The following is a 19,280-nucleotide window of genomic DNA, read 5'->3' as shown; positions in this document are numbered from 1 at the left end:
TTGTGACCTTAGGTCAAACTCTAATTGCTTTGTAAGTTTGAATTTGTCGAGTCACATCCTTTGAAACCAACCTCCAATCCATCGAACCATTTTCTCACTTGGTCATTAAGGCCAACTGAAATACATAATATACATTCATACGTTGGATCATATCATCTCCAAAGTTCAAACCATGAATATTAACTCTTTCCTTTCTTTCTCTATCCCGCCGAACTAGGGATTGTGATTTAGATACGATCTCATTGATATTTAATAAAAAGATTTAATATTTTTTTTTTCATCATTTCTTTCTTTGTTTCTGTTCCCCTCTTAAAAAATCCCTTTGGGAGTGTTAAGTATTTTTGTTTGAATGATTAAAAAAAATATATTTGATATAAATTTTGATAAACTATTTGCACAGACAGATTCATAAACCCTAAAAATTTCTACCTAGATTTATCGAACTAAATATGATTTCCCTAATAAAAATGCACAAAATCACGTCATCATATTCAGAAACTAAGGAAGAAAAAGAAAAGACGTTCGTTTCGTGAAATTTTGAAGCGCTCACAGGTTTTCTTCAACAACAACAAAACTTCAGCCGGCCAACCCGGAAGAAGGAACAGAGCAGAAGGATTCCATGATTCGATCCACAATCTCATACCAGACTCCTCCCTCGATCTCCATTTGTTCTTGGATCGTCCTTCATGATCAAATTCCGGAACTTCAATCCATCTCCATCAGTCTTCTCCAAGGCAGAGCAGATATGAACAAGTTTCCTAGGGCGAGGGCAACCCTAGCGGCAGCGGGACGGAGCACGGGAAGTCTTCGTCAGCGGCGGCGGAGGGCGGTTGTGATGGGAAGAGCGGGGCGCGGCAGAGGGGGCAGGTGCACTGCCCGTGCTCGAGCCACCGGTCGACGCAGTGGCGGTGGAAGATGTGACGGCAGTCGCTCATTCGCCGGACCTTGTCCGCAGGCTCGAACTCGGACAGGCACACGGCGCAGCAGCAGATGTTGCCGCCCGCCAGGTTTTCGAAGCGGGTAGCGGGGGAGAGCTCCTGGATGAGCTCGGCCGGCACCGGGGGCAGGAGCAAGCAGCGATCCGCCTCCTGGTGGAGGTCGCTTTCGGGGTCCGAGAGGCCGAGGCAACTGGAGACCCAGTTGAGGAACCTCCGCAGGTGAGCCAATAGGAACAGCAGGTGGAGGAGCAGCTTGGGAAGCTCTGAGTAGCAGACGGGGAAGCCCATGGCAGAAGTGCGCGATAAATGTTCGATGAAATGCCTTAGAGAATTATTGAGAATGCTACCTGCAACTCGGCAACTGGAACTGTTCGAGGAAATGCCTGAGAGAGTTATGAGAAGAGATGCAGCAAGTGTTCGAGGACATGCCTAAGAAAATCATAAGAAGGGAAGCTTGCAATTGTTTAAACAAATGCCTGAGAGAGAATTCATAGGAATGAGGGCTGCAATTGCTTGGGGAAATTCCAGATAGAATTTATGAGAAGGGAAGCTGCAATTGCTTGAGAAAATGACTGAGAAAATTCATACGAAGAAAAAGCTGCAATTGCCTGTGAGAATTCCTAAGAGGAAAAGCTGCAATTGTTTGAGGAAATGCCTGGGAGAAATATAATTTATAAGAAGGCGGGCTGTAACTGGTAATTGTATGAGGAAATGCCCGAGAGAATCTCACAGCTAATAAGAATTTCGGGGTCACTTTTCCTTTGGCCTTTTGCTCTCTGTGGCCGTGTCTGTGTCTGGAGAAGAGGTGGTGTTGGGTATAATTTTATACATGGGTGTGGATGGAGGTGTAGTCAATTCCATCCCCATCCCTTTGTGAAGAAAGACCAGAAGAATGGCATGTGATGGATCCTGTGGAGAGAAGCATGATTTATTGCTGGGCAATTGACTCATCAGCTGAAAAGTTGTTTGGTAGTGCAACAGATCGTTCTGAGCTGCCATCATTGCCTTCAGATTTCCACAGGTCAATTAATCAAGTTCTCAGTAAAAAAAAAAAAGTATCAGAAAATCTTTACAAAGTAACAGACTTGTTAGTTGCTTTCATTTTTTTTTTTCTAGGCTTCAGTTTTGTTAAATGCTCTCATTGGATCACATCCAAATGCATCGACCAATCTGTCTCTTTTGGCATCATCTGTGGACGAACTGGACCCGATCGATTGGCACCTCAACAGCCAACCATCACTGTATTCTCTCAAGGTTCAAGTTCTTCCTTGTTACTCAAACTCAGCTTTAATATTGTCAAAATGTTCTCATTAGATGCATATCTGAATGCATGTCGTGTTGTTTGCATAGATCAAGCTAACTCTTTTAGCTTCATCCTTAGCCTGCTGAACCTGATCAATTGGCATTTAATATTGCCATCATGGCTCAAGGCAACCCTCTCTTAAATGCCACCCAAAGGTTCAAGTTCTTCGTCGTTACTTCACCGACCAATCTCTGTGAGGTAAAAAACTATTTTTTTTCTTTCTTATTTACGTCTTTTGTTTACCTTCAACTGCACATCAAAGATGACAATGAGATAGAGACACGTACTCCTCTTGTCTGCTGAATGCATTTAATCCTGCCACAATGCGCGCGCACACACCATGTGTTAGTAACATCACCTTATCTCTTGGTGTCCACCAACACAACCAAAGATGTGGATGCCTTGACAGGGAAAAGATAGAGAAGGGTTTTGGAATTTGATTGCATTTAAAGATATGGAGACAAGATTTGTTCTCTCAGATTACTCCCCTTCACTTGCCACAATATCTTCCATGAGATCTCCTCTGCAACCTCATATCAAAACACCATCATTGTTTCTTCTCGTCAATGAATTATGAGCTCTGTGAATATTGTCTCTTTCTTTCTAGGATAAGATTCCTCAGTAAAGGTTCTCTAGGAGTTATTTGATTAGGGTGCCCATTGGATTATGGAAAAAATATATAGTTTATAATTTAAACAATATTATCATCACTGGTATGGATTTAGATAGATTAAATGCAAGATTATGACCCATTTGTTGTGACCTTTCAATTGCATCTAGAGGATGAAGTAATAAAAACATTTAATAAATTATGATATTGATATGACTAATCCAAACAAAAATTGTGTCAACATTCTGTGCCTAAAATTGTTCCATCTGGTGCCACATGCTTCACATCAACCTTTTTCTTAGTGGAAAAGAAAAATCTCTCCTCCTTTTAACGATCAACTTTAACTTTGAATGGAATCTCACACGTATATCAATACACATGCCTAATCATAGTCCTTTTGTTATCAAAGCTTGAGGCAATATGGCAGGTCTTCATGTGCCTCAATTCACAAAAAAGGGTGCAACCCTAATTTTTTTATCCAGCATATTCTTCATGGCAACAATACATGTACCTCGCACTTGTCTCAGCGGCACACAAAGGACTAGGTTGAGCATTCGATTAAAATAGAACCTATGAAATTGAAACTGAATTACTTAAATTAGTTTTTGGATAAATTTTGTCATTCAAAATAAATAAATCAAATAAAATCGATTAATTTGATAATCGATCAAATGAACTACTGAATTATTAAGTAGTTAGACTTTTTTTTCCATTAACAACAGACGGTTAATTACTCCTTCATTAACAGTCTTGTTATGTGAGCAGTCGATTGCGCCTAATCGATTGTTGAGTTTACTGTGTTTGATTGTGGACGTCAATTAATTGCATCACTCGACTATTAAATTTACTATCCGATTTATTAGTCCAACAACCGACTGATTTTATTCGATTGATCCTAACAAGTCGTGATTTTATTATTATACGGTTTAGGGATTATTTTTTTCAAAAAAAAATATTATAGACTTGGGCCAACGATAGGTTGAACCGGTTCAATATAACCAAATTTTGAATTTTAAAATTGAGATTGAACAAAATAAATCAAAATAATTGAAAATTTTAAAAATATGGATTTTCAAATTAATCCAATCGAATTTTTTAATATAATTAATTTGATTAGTTTTTTCAATTTAATTGAGATTTTGTTCGCCCCAGGTAAGGCTTATCAAAAAAAAAAAAAATTGATAGTTTTTTTTTAAAAAAAAAAATCATGGCACACTTGCAAGTTGTGTTAGGATTGTTTTCCTTCCTTTCAATAAACACTTTCATAGTGGCAAGTTGAGTACTTGGTTTTGTATAATGGAAATCAAAATTTTAATAATTGAATCGAATTGGCTTAGTAAAAAAGTAGATGGAAGAGATTAGAAAGTGAGAAGAAAAGTTTAAAATTTGAAGATTGTTAAAATACATTTAATATCAAAAGGCCCTTCATCTGAATGAATTAACATCTTAGGTTAGGTTGAATTGAATTTCCTTTGGAGTTTTAATATACTTTTATATGAGAAAGTGAACAGGGAAAGAAGAAAGTGAAGAGGGAAAGATGAAACTTTAATCTCACATCACTAAGTGAAGTTTATTATTATTATTTTTTAAAAAATACTTGGTTAACATTTAATCTCACATCAACAATGCCTTTTATATATGCAATTGCATCCATCTTATATTTGTGTGCTAATTAAATTTATTTAAGCTGCTTGGAGCCAGCCTAGTTCACCCTTGAACCTTATCTTTTGATGTTGAGTCATCTGTCAACATCCATAATATATGTTGACAGTTAATGTGAAATTTTCATGGAGCTGAATCAATTATCTTTAAAAGTAATGAATCAATTATCTTTAAAAGTAATGAATCAATTATCTTTAAAAGTAATCAATTGGAAAGATTAGATATCTGAATTATAATATAAATGAAAGCGATTAATAAAAGTGAATTCTCAAGCGAAATCAATAATGCAATGAGAATAGTTGAGTAAGATAAAGAGGGATGATGATGATTCAGAGATGAAGTTGAAAAATGAAAATACCATTTATTAATAGTAAAAAATGAAATCGTCATTTCGCTGGTGGCCTCTTGCCATCTAGAAGGAAGATACATGGAGATTTTATCCAGCAGCAACAACACATATAAGGAAGGATTAAGATAACCAATAAAACATTACGTATCCATTGGAAATCAATCTAAGACCTATTAACAATCATATTCGTACATGAATTAACTAAGTTAATCTGTGAGACTATGAAAATACCACTTATAATAAGTTAGGTGATGACAAAGAAATGAATGTATAATATATTGAAGCAATTAAAATCAACCATCAAATTATAAGCAAATATTAAACAAGTTCTTATTGGATTATTTATTATAATAGCGTGCGATTAATTCATAACGAATCGTATTCTTGGGGAAAAAAATTCTCTTACTTTATAATCAATTAACGGTCAATTATAAACAGACTGAATTATCTCCGTTCACGTAACTCATCTTTTACTAGAATGAACAAAATTAAAGAAGGATTATTTTGATTTGAAATGAAAAAAATAAATATTATGTTAATTTTATTAACTATTTTTGTAAAAATAAATCTAGAATTAAGCATGACTAAAGAATAAATCATGCCCAAGTGCATGCACCTATGTCAACCCCACTCTTCATGGCCTGCCTCCATGGGAATTGTGGGGCATGTCTCATTAATTCCATTAATTGCCCCTCGTGACCACGGCGGTGGTGGTGGTGGCCGCCGCCGTGCGGTGGCGGCGGAAATGGGCCAAGCATGGCAGACACCAGAGCCTGAGAGTCAACATAAAAATATTTTTATCTAATTAATCATTTCAGTGCGTGGGAACATTGAACACTTCCTTTGTCTCTCTATCTTGTCTCCCCCATAGAGGTAAAGTACAAATATAATAATAACAACTTATTATGAGGCTCATTTTTTTTGATAGAATCGTGAAGGAACGTCCTATATTAATTTTTTTTATAAAAGGATATGACATTTCGAATATAATTATCGAACTAATTGTACTATATAACTATAATTTATTTATATTATTATCTTTTTTCTATAATTTTTTTTTATCTCAATCCAGACTTACAAAATTGACAAATTATAATAACTATAAAATCATTATAACAATTAATTTATCACATAATTATAGCAATTATAATTTCTTAACTGTTATCGCATGAAAAAAGAATTAAGATTAAATTATTCAAATTTTTTGAAAAAGATTTAAATAATATTTTTTTAACATAAAATTGAGCTCTTGTGAATTCTACCCTATAACCAATTATAGATCTCTGAATGAATTTTGATTTGATATATTATACGTCGTGTAATTCAACTCGAGTTAAAAATTATCATCTCTTAAAATTTATGATTTATAACATTTACATTGTAACTGTAATAATTATGCAGCTACAAATCACAGTTGCTATAATTATGTGGTAACTTGGTTATAGTAATTACGAAACTATATATAATTACTATGACTGTATAACAACTATAAAATCATAAATGTTATAACTGTGTAGCAATTACAACTTCGTAGCTACTATAAGGTGTAGATTTAGATAAGAAAAAATGGAAAAGAGATAATAATATGATTAAGATACAATACTTAAGGATAGTTGATAAAAAATTAAAATAGAGGGTGATTCAAAATAATAAAGAAAGGCCCTTTTATCATCTTTAATTTTTCAAAATAAATATTTTAAATCATCATGGACTAGTTTTCATGGCCTATCTCTTACTTCAAACCTTTTAATGTTTTGATATATTTTTCAATTTAAAACACTTTCTCATTGATTGATTTTAGAAATAAAAATAAATATTTGATTAATAGTCCATTTGGGCCTTTGTCGGGCTCTATTTTAGTTTATTTTAATTTGGGCTCTATTTGAGATACAAAAAAGTTTCTTAATATCTATCCATTCATATTTGGTTGAAAGAATTTTAATTATAATATTGTGATTTGATAACTAATTATAATTATATAGTAGTAAATCATTTGCATTAAATTTGATAACTATAAAGAAAGAAGGAGATGACAAATTTGACTTAATTATGGTCAAACATTGAAGAACTTTAAAGAAAAGTAAGCAATCACATTAATTAACTCAAATAGTATGCTCAATTTTAACGTCCAATATTGTCCTCTACACCACATGAACTTTCTAGAATTTTCTAGAATGGCATGTTAAGAATTCCAAATGTACTATCAGAGATTAAATTTTAAAAAAATCTAATTTGACTTTTAGTCTGAGTTAATATGAAGGTTGAGGGCAAGGTTTTTCTCTAATTAATGACATTGTCTGTTCAAATATGAACTCAAGTGTTTAAGAAATGTTAGAGGTTGGATGTATGCAATCCCATTGAAGAAATAGATAACATAGGATAGATAGGTGAACTCCAACTCAAGCAAGCTAATGTGCTTCGACTCCGTCTCCAACCAAGTGTTTCTTGATAGCACTCAAAGGCCGATCACGAAGATCACTCGACATCTTCATTAGGTTCCCTCAATCTACTCGCGCGCACAAAAAATTCTAATCGACCATGCGTTGAACATTGGATGAACCCCAAAAAAAAAAACAAGCTACACTCCCACATTCCCACTTGATTGTCAAAATGTTCTCACCCAACGCATTATCGAGACTTTGAAGTCCTCGATCCATAATTTTGGAGCAAACCAATAACTGAGGGCACTTCATATGATACAAACACACATGGAACACATGAAACTAGAGTTCTCTCTAGAAAGTTTTCTCTCAAACAAGTAAACTATAATTTCATTTTTGTATTCTTAACAAAGAAGGATGGTGTCTAGCAAAGATTTGAATTAATTTGATAAACAAAGACTTGACGGACAGGTCCCATTTTGTTCATACAGAAGCAGCCAACAAACATAGTGGAATTTGTTGGTATCTCAAAATTATCTTTATGTGATCAAACAAATTAAGTTAGATTTTAATATATTTTGATCCTTGTGTCTAATTGTGCAGGAGCTTAGGAGCACAGAAAGTCGAGCGGAAGATGCAGCTACCGAAAAGGACGGCACGGGAGAGAGCTGACGGGTTCGGTGCGTCCAAGGAACGAGATATTGTGGAAGAGACGCCGGTGGACGAGAAGGACGTGTGCGACATTCGAGGGACGAGAAGCCGGAGCGAAAGTCTGCTTAAGGAGAAGGCCGAAAGTTAGGTTCGAACGAGCCCTATTCCGATGGCCGAATTCATCGAGAGATCACAACAACAAAGGAGTGAAATGAAACTGCAAGTACTGTTAGTGGCGCCTTCAAAGGCTGTTGAAGGCGCCTTCGCGTCTTCTATGGAAGGCGTCTTCCAAGGTTATGGAAAGCGCCTTCGACCAGGCTGAAATGAGTTGTTGGTCGTGGATAAAGTTTTATTCATGAGTTTTCCAAAGGACTATAAAAAGACTCCTGAACCAAGGAAATAAATAACAACTTGCATATTCACTTTCCTAATCTTTTCTGAGCTTTCATTGTGTGTAAAAGGTTTCTCCGCTTTCCGTGAAGGAAATTCTTAGTGAGCTTTCTACTGTCTTTGATTAATAACCACGTAGATTGTAACCAAATAAATTCTGATATCTTTTACTTATTTTCTTTAAGTTATTATTTCTATTTTAATTATATTACTAATTTGAGTCGAAAGATGAGAAAGATTTATTTTTAGTGTTTCAGGTAACACAACCCTCTTCAGCTGACCCGGACCAACAGAATTAAATGCAGCATTTCAAGTTTGTCGTTTACTCTTTTGTTCTTTACCGCTTTGACTTGGTTGTGTTTGTTTTTGCTTGCTTTTCATATCAGCAATGTGGCAAGCATGGAGAAACATAATGTTAATTAGTAAAAAATAATTTAATTAATTTGGCCATTAGTCATTATATAATTTCATGCAGAGTTGAACAAAACAATTATATCAAGTATAACTTTACAAGAATGATGATATGGTATCAAGTTATTAGCAAAGTTTCTACTGATTTCAAGTCACTTTCTTGCTTAAAATGTATTTAAGAATATAATTCTTTGTTTTTTTTTTCCGAGCAAGAATATATTTCTCTAAAGAACAATGCTTAATGCATCAGGAAGAACTAGAGAATTCTTTTCTAAAAGGTGCCTTCATCATCTTCTTGTTCAATACAACTCTCAAATTACCAGAGAAAACCTAGGGACAGGCACAATGATCTTCATAAATGAAACCCTGTACCACTTGCTCCAATTTCTCAAGCTTGGGACCCATCACTGGTGTGATCAATGTTAGAAAGGTACTGCTCATTTTGACATAGTACCTTGATCAATTTTGCTACAATTGATCTAGTCACCTCTGCAGTTCCTTTTCATCATCATCACAGTATTCTTAATGGCACAATGCCCTCCCTCATCATATTCATTTTTCAGGTACAAGTATTCATCAATTCAAATCTAAGATCAGGCTTTACCACTTGCTTAATCTCTATACACAATGATTCTGTCAGCAAACAGGTTTCAATAAATGAATAACTGAGAGAATGGTGTCAGGTTTTTGAGGAAGAGTGATTAAGAGTTGCCTTAAAGAATTTACCAACAGTTGCATCATCTGGCAGACTATTTTCCTACACTTTACTTGGGCTTTAAAGCATTCCATACTAGTCTACCTACCATGCTTCAGAACAAGACAAGAAGCTTTGGGATCTATCTAACCCTGGCACTGAAACAGCTGATTAAGATCCACCACCAATAGGCAAGTTAGAATGAGAAACAATTATTTCTGGTATATTTTTCATCTAGCACTCATGAAGAAGATGAACAAAGTCCAACCAAATGATTTCCGTCCTTGCAATCAGAAGCCAAAGGTAGGTTGTTCATTTCCCAGAGTTTACACGCATGGGTGGTTTTGATATGGAAAATATAAGCAAATTAATATGTCTGAAGAAACAGAAAGTAGTTGCAAGCTCAAGCTAATTAAGTTCTTTCCTTTTTTTTCTTAAGGCAAAGATTGGAATTTATAGAGTGAGCAAGCATTGGATCAATGATGTAGCTTTCGATAATTTTTCACTTGTGATCATTCGCAATGACGATGAGAAGCGGGTAGTTTCATGACCAAGTGCTTTGCTGGTTGATTTGTGACCAAATCTAACATTAGGGTTCTTGATGCACTCGATCGCCAGGTATTCATTGATAAAGAGGAAAATCAAAGGAGGAAGAGGAACATTTTTTGTATTACAAGCAGAGAGGAGTTAGAAACCCTAGCCAGTTGAATGAGACCTAGGGCTAACCTCCTCCGGTAGATGCTGGTGGCTTCTGGGCGGCCCGGGGAGGAGGAGGGCACGGCAGAGGGGGCATGTGACCTGGCCGACGTCGACCCACTTGTCGATGCAGGCCTTGTGGAAGACGTGTGCGCAGTTCCCGAGATGGCGGACCTCGTGGCGGGGTTCGAGGGCGGCGAGGCAGACGGCGCAGAGGGGGGCGGCGTCGGATCGGAGGGTGGAGAAGCGGACAACGGGGAGGCGGGACTTGATGGCAGCTGGAGGAATGGGGGAATCGGAGTGATAGATCGGGTAGCCGAAGGGGTAGAAGCTGTCGGCAGCGGCGGAGGAGGAGGAAGCGAGGCCTACGAAGAAGAGCGCGGCGGAGACGGCGAGCTTTAGGCGTTCGAGCAAGTGGAGGACGATTGCAACGGGCCGGGGCAGAATCACCGTGTAGCAGACGGAGGGGAAGCCCATCGCCGGAGGAGCAGTCGGCGACGCAATGGCGGCGGCGAAGGTGGTGGTGGTGGTTTGGAGTTAGGGGACAATAATAAATAGAGCGTAGTGCTCCGTGGGACCGCACGTGTCCGGCCGGTCCGATTGACTAAATTTGCTTGGTTTGATTAAACCGGAATTATAAAATTCACCGTTAAATTTCGACATTGATAAAATACTACTAAACTTAAACCACAGGTGGAGGTTCTTCTATAAGTCAATAATTAATCGTTTACCAATGTCAAATTTAAAAAATAAAATAAAATATTATTTATAACATTTATTAATAAAATATTAAAATAAAATATGAAATCTATGATTTAATGCGAGTTGGCTGCTTCAACTGCAAAATGAAGTATCCAAATTTAGATGGTTAGTTTAGAGTTTAATTAATTAATGTGATTAGCCTCCATCGCCTGATGTCATCTTAAAAAAAATAATAATAATAATAATATTCATACATGCTAAATTTAAATAATAGATAGAGTAACTATTCAAATATTTTTTTTTTAGTTATCTTATAGAAAAATTTAAATTAAAATTTTAAATAGAGTAACTAATATGGATGCTCTTAATCCCAAGACATAGCGCATATGATAAGTGCATAATATTTTTAACATAATGATAGGTCAATTCTTAAGAACTGACGATCTGATTTTATTCTACTATGCATTTAAAGTTATTTGTATTTATCTTTTTTCATATTCGTGATTAGAAGATCATTATGGTAACAGATTTTTTTTTTTTTTAAGTTGGGTATTATTATTTATTAGTAGTAGTAGAGGTGAAATTATAAAATGCCCCTAAGTTTTAGAACATTCTCAAAATGGTGTCACAATGGTGTCAAATTTTAATATTTATCAAAACACCCTCGTACCTTTGTGGCTTCAGATCTAGTTGTTGTTTGCCCCTCATGATCGATTGCAACGACGACTCGTTTCCTATATAGTGATGGTCGTAAGTCTTGCTGTCTACAGTGTCTTTTTAATCGTTATCTGATGTTGATAAGAGTTATGTATTTTCCACAAATTCTACCATCTCTTTGTCACACTCTTAATCGTGAAATGCGAATCCCTCCATCATTTTGATGTACGGTGGCAAATGCATTATCATCCTCTCGTTTAATGGGGGCGAATGTCAATTGTGAGTGCTTTCCGATTTATTTTTATAATATTTTTTAATTTATTTTGATAATTGATGAAAATTTTTTGTAGGACTAGATTGGTAACCCTTAAGATTAATTGGCGTAAATTGGATATATTGTGCCTGTAAGATCGAAAAGAATGCTAGAAAAGAGGGGGGTGGTGAATAGTGATTGCAAAAATTGATAGCGAAATAATCGAAGTACGCAGCGAAAGAAAAAATGAACTAATGCTAACAAACCGAGTTTTACTTAGTTCAGAGTTTTCGACGACTTCTACTCTAAGGTCCGTACTTGTTGAGTGCTTTCGTTGGGCAATCCACTAACAGTTTGCAAAAGATTACAGGAGTTAAGTACAAAAACTAGAAAAAGTTACTATAACAACAACAATAGAATTGAAAAGTCTTGGTCGCCAGTTGTCGGTGGAGCGTAGTAGCGTTGCGGGAGTCTTTTCAGAGTATCGAGTAAGAAGAAAACTTGTAGTAGTTTTTGTTTTGAAGCTCCGGATTGAAGGCCTTTATATAGGTCCATTCCGGGCACTTGGACTACATGGCTCGGCCAATCGACGCGCTCCACGTCAGCTTGTGGATGAAATTTCGGGTCCGGGCACTGGACCAACTCCGGGGGCCCGGACCGCCTGGGTGCCTGCGGCCCGCCCGGGTGAACTTGGTCCGGGCGCTAAGACTCCTTTCGGGCGCCCGAGCCTCTTTTTTTCTGCAGCTTTCCCCTGCATAAAAGGTTAGTCCTGGGCAACCTAAAAATATATTTTTCCTTATAAAATAGAGTTAGCACAACATAATAGAATATGAGTAGTAATTAGATCCTGTATCCCCAAGACCAGGATCTAATCAAGGTCTTGGTTCATGTTTCCCAAATGGACCTAAGATAGATCGACACATACAGTTCTCTCAACATGGAACGTCCTCACTGGATCTCTCATCTAGTTGCTTATTTTTACTTACCACTTGTAGTCACTCGACTTGCCTCTGACCCACCAGGTCTTTCCCCCAGTTGTCAGGTCCGCATACCCAACTGGACTTCGGCCAATTGTCAAGTCTCACAGATCTAACCGGACTTCCCGTCAAATATCGAACCTCGAGACCTATCTGAACTTCACACCAACTATCGGGCCGGCAAACCTAGTTGGATTTTCCACCAGCTATCGAGCCTTGCGGATCTAGCTGAATTTCAGCCTGGTGTTAGGTTGAAATAACCCATATAATTTTAACTTATTTGTCATACATCAAAACTAGACTGTTAATGCAACCTACACCAACAGTGCCAACTAAAAAAAGTAGGCATAACTTATCTCCATGGGTAACCGAGTTAGTAATAGGATAGTAGATTGTCAAATGAAAATATGACTCGAATCCTATTGATTATTCTCCTAACAAATAAAATCTCTCTCGCTTAAAAATATGTATCACCATGATTTATCTTTCTTACCCTGATTTATCTTCCTTCTAAAGTCTTAGAATGAACGTGGAGAAACGCTTGAGGAGAACGTATCAACTTTTGCCATAAGAAGTAAGCACAACTTGCCTCCCGAGGCACAATGTGATAGTAAGAGTTAGGATGGGCTCATGTAACGAGAATTCAATTCCTACACGGAACATTTCATACGTCCATGATATTTTAATTACCCGTGATGTTAGACTATCTTCTAGTCCTCCATGTCCTCCATGTGTACTTTCTGAATTAAGCTTTAGTGACTAGTAAAAAATTTTCATAAGATCTAACTTATCACTTTTTATATTAATTGAGCACAACTTATATTCGACGATAGGAATATAGCACTGGTCACTTCTTGTATCATTAACAACTGTCAACTATAGAGGTCTAAGAACTAAGGCAATATAGTATAGTGGTAATGTGCGTTTTTTTAAAGATTTTTAGACGTTTTGGTAAATTAACTCATTCTTTTCCCCCATTTTTAGTTCTAATTGAGGGGCCATTTTGAAGTTTAAAAAAATATAGAGGTTTGAGAATATCTAAATCTAAAAAACATTTTTCAACTTGTAGCTAGAATTTATAAGATATACTTCAAAATTTATTTTATTAGAAAGGATAATTTTAAAATGCTCTATACTTTTCCTAATTGTTTAAAAGGCGCTTAAATAAATTATTAAATATTTGATTTCAACTATTTTTTAAATACTTTTATAAATCTAAACTATTTCATTTGAAATTGTGGCAATAGCATGGAGGACATGCCACATGTGCTAGCAAGATGCCAATTAAATAAATTTTACTATTTTATTAAATGATCTTTACTAACTAATATTCTAGTGAAGTTCATAATAAAATTATGTTAATATTTTTTTTATATTAACTTTTTAAAAAAGTTTATTAATGATTTTATCTGATTGTTCATTTTAGAATTGATAATTTCGTGAGAGGGATATATTAAATTAATTTTTATAAGGGAAAATTTGTTACAACAGGTTTGCTATAGTTTTCCAACGCGCAATGACTAAGTTATAAATAGCTTTCCAAAATGTTTCACTTATCTCCTACATTTATTATTTAAAAATGTTGCTATTTTCATAAATAAACTATTTTACGTACTTTTAATTTTCTTTTAGAAAAATATAGATAGAATTTAATTTAATACCAATAGGGAGATGCATGGCTTGATACGGCATCCCTTTAATGGAGATCGTGACGTTTCATGTTGTCGATCATGAACAAATTTATATAAATACCTATATAATTAATTAATGACTTGCAATGTGACATGAAATCTACGCGGCTCGCTCAATATCTCCTCGTTCAATGTGGTCGTGACTCGTGACATTTTTGTTCACACGTCTTTAATCACTAATTAATTACATAAAAACACATTGAAAATAAAATAATAGAATCCTTAGTCATTGGTTTGACATTGCTTTTAATGCAATTCTTTCATACCTTTTGTTATTTTTCTTAAAAAAAATAAGAGTAAATTCTATTATTATTATTATTAAAATATATCTTATATAAAGAAGAAGGTAAAGTCCAAATATGAAACTACATTCTTTCTTATATAAATATATAGTAAGTATTCTCCCTTGGAATGTCACCAACCTAATCCTTCTTAATTAATTAGTTAATAGTCATTATTTCCCATGATATATGACACCTAATCATACTATATAATATTCACCGCAACCGTGTTTAGCCGGCATGTTTAATTTGTCTCTAAATGCAAGAGTCAAAATAGCTTAAAAGTCTAATTAATCAACCATTTTACCATGTTTAACATGTAGGCCGTACGACTCAAACATGCTCACACACACAATCTTATTTAGATTGGGGCATCAATATTCTTTTGGGCTAATGATTTTCGCGTCTTTCGATTAACTTAATTGAGTTTTTTTTTTATTCAACTGGTTCAAACTTGAAAATTTGAAAGTCAAAACTCGCTTTGATTTAAGATAAATGATTAACAAGCGACTTTAACCTTTCTTAATAAAGTAACTAACAAGTTGATGCTAAATGGATCTAATTGACACGGCTTAATATTGAATAATTCTTGCACCGTGTATGTTATTATATTGATCATTAACTACTTGGTGACAACAAGATTACTTGCCCTAAAAGTGCAAGTTAACTCAAGAAACTAGTTGTAGAAAAATTCTAAGTTAAGACTTGGATAAAGGTTTGAGTAAAATAAATGACTACTTGGTTGTCTAAGTTGTAGCGGTAAAGTTGTATACTTTGTAGCTACAAAATCATAGCAAACAAACTCAATATTCTACAAGATAAGTGTTTTATTCTAATAAAATAAATCTAGATATGTGTTTTATTTTAAAATAATGATTCTAAATTAATCATACAAAAGTTATAATCAACCTCATGAATTCCAAATAATGGCTTCATGAATTAGACTTGTGGTTGTGCTTGTTGGCTCTGTTCATGGGCTTCGATGGGTCGTTGGGGCTTTGGTTGAAGTAAATGGGCCTCATTGCGCTTGGCCCACAAGAGAGAATAGAGCCCAAGAATAACCAAAATTGAGCCCAACACACTGCCAATTTACTTACACCATTAATATTTATTTAAATAAATAAATAAATAAATAATACCTGCCGAGGAAGATTTGTTGGTGGAGGAAGAGGAAGTGAATGGCTGCAACAATAATTTGCACGAGGGGAGTGAACGCTGCAGTGAAGACTGGGCCCCTTTGTTCCACGCACCATGACATGGCCAAGAAGCCGACACCAGAGCCCAAAGCACCCTGGTTTTATTTTATTTATTTATAATATAAATGCACATGAATTATATTTTCCTTTAAAAAACTATGAATTATACAAATATTTTAGTAATATTCATAAAAGTATAGGGCAAAGTAGTGATAGTAAAACTATAAAAATATTTTCAGCAGTTGACCTATAAAGTAATTTTGAAAACATCCCTTAAGGTTTGACTGTTTTTAAAATGACCACAGATGTTTTGTTGAGATGTTTGTCGGAATAACAAAACTTCTCATCTAACTTTTATAGTCTATATAGTAGCCACTGCAATATCATTACAATAATTTTAAGCAAGTTAAAATTTTAATTAAATTTAAATATTTTTACTAAAATATTAGAATAATATCGTGCAGGGTAGTTTTGATAGTTATAATATTTATGACAATCAATTTAGTTTACTGGAGGTGCGTAATTCTTTTGCTATAATAATTATTTTATTATAATAATCAATAAGGTTTCGGGAGGAATTTTATTTTTTGAAGATAAACTTTGTTTTTAATTTTAAGGTTTTGGTGAAAAATAACATTCACTCTTTAGTAATTTGACAGTTCAGTACAAGTTAATCTTGTGATTTATCTTCTTTCACATAATATAGAGATGTAAAAAATACTTAGAGGATATTTGACTAAACTTATTAAAAACAGCTTATAAGCTCGTACAACTTATACGTTTTTTTAAAAGTTTATAAGTTGTTAGGTCTTATTTTAAAAATAAGTTGTTAAAATGTTTGGGTGAACTTATTACAATCAATTTAAAGATATTGATGTGTTTGGTATTATAAGATCTTTTTATTAATAAAATTACCAAAAAGGGTATAATATTATTAATAGAGAGTTTTGAGATTTTTATTAATAGAGGGTTTTAGACGAATTTCTGTACCGGGGAAGAGAAAATTAGAAAGAGGCGTTGGCGAAGAAGATGACACAACGTTGAAAGAAAAGTTTGCGGAGATAAAAAGATATTAGGCTTATAAAAATTTGTGGAGGATAAGATGGAGATTTATAAAATTATATAAGGATATTTTAGAGAAATAAATTACTAAAATAAGATTTTTTAAAAAAAAAAAAGTAGGGTCTTCCATACTTTTTTTAAAACAACTTATAAGCTCTAAAACAACTTATTTTGACAGCTTATAAGTTATTTGAAAAAAAAATTACCAAACAAATTTGAAAAGCTTATAAACTCCAAAACAGCTTATAAGCTGTTTTAGAGAACTTATAAGCTCAGCCAAACACCCTCTTAGGATGAACATAATCACCTTTTACTATAATAATCAATAGCATTGACCCCTATACATTGGTACAATTGGTATCTGTATCATTGCTCTAATAAATCTTAGAATTAATTCTGAGTAAAGGTAAAATATCTGACACTAGGTACCTGACTTTTCTAATATAAAGGATCATTGTACTAAGATAAATATCTCTATTCATCTCCTTCTTAGAAAGTGTGGCTTAAAGGGGCTATTTTTCTCTAATAATAAAGAATATTGAAATAAAAAAATAAATGAAAAATATGATAAGAATATTATTTTAATATTTTGTAAAGCCCTTTTAAATTTCTGCCCACAAAATTACTAAAGCTTAGGGACCATTTGACAATTCTATAAATATGGAGATTAAAAGGTATATTTCTCTTAACTAAATAGAAGAAGATACATTACAGCGAAGAAGACGGTGCCGATCTCCAACTTATCCTCGAGAAGCCACGCGGAGATCCTCCCTCTGCTGGTGACCAAGCTCACGGTCGCCGCCTGAAGAAACCCGAGGAAGAATATGACTGCGGTGGAGGTGTAGATCGCCGGGTACTTCTTCCCCACTTTGGCCTGCAGCGGGAACCACGACGACCAGCAGAAGCTGCCGCCGAGCAGCGCCGCCGATCCCCTCAGCCATTTCCCTGACGGCGAGTAGCTCTCCCTTTCGGGTCTCCCTCTGGGTGTTCTGTTGAGTGTAAACCCGTTACAATTCTGAGTGCGTACCAAAGTCACAAGAACTTACAATCAAGTAGGTTTGAGCAGATAATCTCAAACTGTGGACTCTAGCGAGCCGAACCACGCACCGAGTAGATGAGTCGTGGACACCGTTAGTTGTCGAGCGGCGCCACGTTCCTGTTGAGAGTTGCTGACAGGATGTCGAGAGCTGCAACACGAACTCAGAGTGGATGCCGAGTCCAGCAGAGCGCTGTCTCCTTAAAACAGATTCGGCCCCTCCGTGGTGCTCAGAGGATTAGGTGGACGTCTGTTTCCCAGGATAAAACGGCAAGATCACGAACACAACCGAGCACTAGTTGTCGTGACAAACTGAACTAGATCCGAAAACTATCACTATTTCTGTTGAGCAAAATAAATACACAACAGAAGGGAAGAAAATATGGGGATTCAAGGAGGAAGGGAAGCAAGTGCTCATGTGCTCTTTTCACACACATGCTTCTCTCACACAAAGCTCACATAAAGCTCGAGTTTTTGTTCTCTGCTCTTGCTTCAAGCTTCAATGGTCTTATATAGACCTCTGTCTCTTCTCTGCTTGCAACGAGCAAGCCCAATGAGCAAGCCACGTTGTGGCTTGCATGCTTGCCAAAACTGCCAGCAAGCCACAACGTGGCTTGCCTGCATGCATGCTGTGGCTTGCTTGCAAGCTTGCCACGTGTTGTGGCTTGCTTGCAAGCTTGTCACGTGGCGAGCAGGCAAGCTTGCCACGTGGCGTGCAGGTAAGCTAGCGACCTTCCTTGTCTCGTATGCTGGTCAATAAGTTGTCTGACTGATGTTACAAATAATGGAGTGCACAAAAAGACCCCTTGGGTTGATGTCATCCGGGCCCTGGATTTTCATCCCCTTTGTTCCGAATCAGCCGGAAGGTGTCACTTTCTTTGTGGGACTGAAACCCACACGTCATATTTCCATTCAAATTTTTCCAACATGTTCGAAGTAATGCATGACTGAGTTGCAGCACAGGCCCCTGGTAAAAGGTGAGCACGGTGACGCCGAGGAAGCAGAGGACAACGCCCAGGGCCTTGGCCAGCCCTGGTTTGGTCTTCCAGTCGAGGGATTCTAATCTGGAGAAACCATTAATGATCACCACGTTTTCTGATTACTAAAATCGAACATTAACGTGACATTTTGAGGAAGTTGAAAGAGTACCTTAGCGGCAGCGAGATGAGGAAGGTGAAGGCGGGAGTGAGGTTGAGGAAAGCGCAGGCGAACGCAGCAGAAGTGTACTCCATTCCCAAGTAGAACAGGTACTGCGTCAACGACGCCCTGCAATTTCAACCATCATTCTGTTTTTTTTTTCGATCACAAACGGAAACTAAACCACCAGATTAGTCATAATC

At 35.9% G+C, this 19,280-nt stretch overlaps 4 protein-coding genes across 4 annotated transcripts in view; 1 reads left to right on the top strand and 3 right to left on the bottom strand.

The window, feature by feature from the left end:
• Positions 1 to 499: 499 nt before the first annotated feature.
• LOC122042737 (brassinosteroid-responsive RING protein 1-like) lies at positions 500 to 1,714 on the bottom strand. The gene has a single exon (XM_042603035.1). It carries the CDS (start codon positions 1,224 to 1,226, stop codon positions 759 to 761), a length of 468 nt encoding a protein of 155 aa, XP_042458969.1. The 5' UTR covers positions 1,227 to 1,714; the 3' UTR covers positions 500 to 758.
• A 119-nt stretch (positions 1,715 to 1,833) lies between these two features.
• LOC122042739 lies at positions 1,834 to 3,190 on the top strand. Its single transcript, XM_042603036.1, has 3 exons — positions 1,834 to 1,959; positions 2,062 to 2,192; positions 2,289 to 3,190. The coding sequence occupies exons 1-3, from the start codon at positions 1,841 to 1,843 to the stop codon at positions 2,381 to 2,383; spliced, it is 345 nt and encodes a 114-aa protein (XP_042458970.1). The 5' UTR covers positions 1,834 to 1,840; the 3' UTR covers positions 2,384 to 3,190.
• Positions 3,191 to 9,978: 6,788 nt separating this feature from the next.
• On the bottom strand, positions 9,979 to 10,631 carry LOC122040155 (brassinosteroid-responsive RING protein 1-like). Its single transcript, XM_042599498.1, has one exon. It carries the CDS (start codon positions 10,560 to 10,562, stop codon positions 10,086 to 10,088), a length of 477 nt encoding a protein of 158 aa, XP_042455432.1. The 5' UTR covers positions 10,563 to 10,631; the 3' UTR covers positions 9,979 to 10,085.
• Positions 10,632 to 15,582: 4,951 nt separating this feature from the next.
• Positions 15,583 to 19,280, bottom strand: part of LOC122044135 (WAT1-related protein At4g01440-like) — a 4,046-nt gene continuing 348 nt past the window's right edge. The window contains exons 3-9 of the mRNA XM_042604672.1: positions 19,090 to 19,206; positions 18,763 to 19,004; positions 18,559 to 18,689; positions 18,012 to 18,169; positions 17,617 to 17,893; positions 15,786 to 15,937; positions 15,583 to 15,727 (exon numbers count right to left, since the gene is read on the bottom strand). Coding sequence (XP_042460606.1) covers positions 15,586 to 15,727; positions 15,786 to 15,937; positions 17,617 to 17,893; positions 18,012 to 18,169; positions 18,559 to 18,689; positions 18,763 to 19,004; positions 19,090 to 19,206 — 1,219 coding nt within the window. The 3' untranslated portion in view covers positions 15,583 to 15,585. The remainder of the gene's footprint in view (positions 15,728 to 15,785; positions 15,938 to 17,616; positions 17,894 to 18,011; positions 18,170 to 18,558; positions 18,690 to 18,762; positions 19,005 to 19,089; positions 19,207 to 19,280) is intronic.

The sequence above is a fragment of the Zingiber officinale genome, chromosome 2A (genome assembly GCF_018446385.1).
Source record: "Zingiber officinale cultivar Zhangliang chromosome 2A, Zo_v1.1, whole genome shotgun sequence".
NCBI lineage: Eukaryota > Viridiplantae > Streptophyta > Magnoliopsida > Zingiberales > Zingiberaceae > Zingiber > Zingiber officinale.
Note: the sequence above shows the minus strand (reverse complement) of the source record. Positions and strands in the feature narration are given on the sequence as shown.

Coding starts and splice junctions, on each gene's coding strand:
- LOC122042737 (XM_042603035.1), bottom strand. CDS start 1,226: ATGGGCTTCCCCGTCTGCTACTCAGAGCTTCCCAAGCTGCTCCTCCAC.
- LOC122040155 (XM_042599498.1), bottom strand. CDS start 10,562: ATGGGCTTCCCCTCCGTCTGCTACACGGTGATTCTGCCCCGGCCCGTT.
- LOC122042739 (XM_042603036.1), top strand. CDS start 1,841: ATGGATCCTGTGGAGAGAAGCATGATTTATTGCTGGGCAATTGACTCA. Junction 1,960..2,061: donor TTGCCTTCAGATTTCCACAG/GTCAATTAATCA, acceptor TCTAGGCTTCAG/TTTTGTTAAATGCTCTCATT. Junction 2,193..2,288: donor CATCACTGTATTCTCTCAAG/GTTCAAGTTCTT, acceptor TTGTTTGCATAG/ATCAAGCTAACTCTTTTAGC.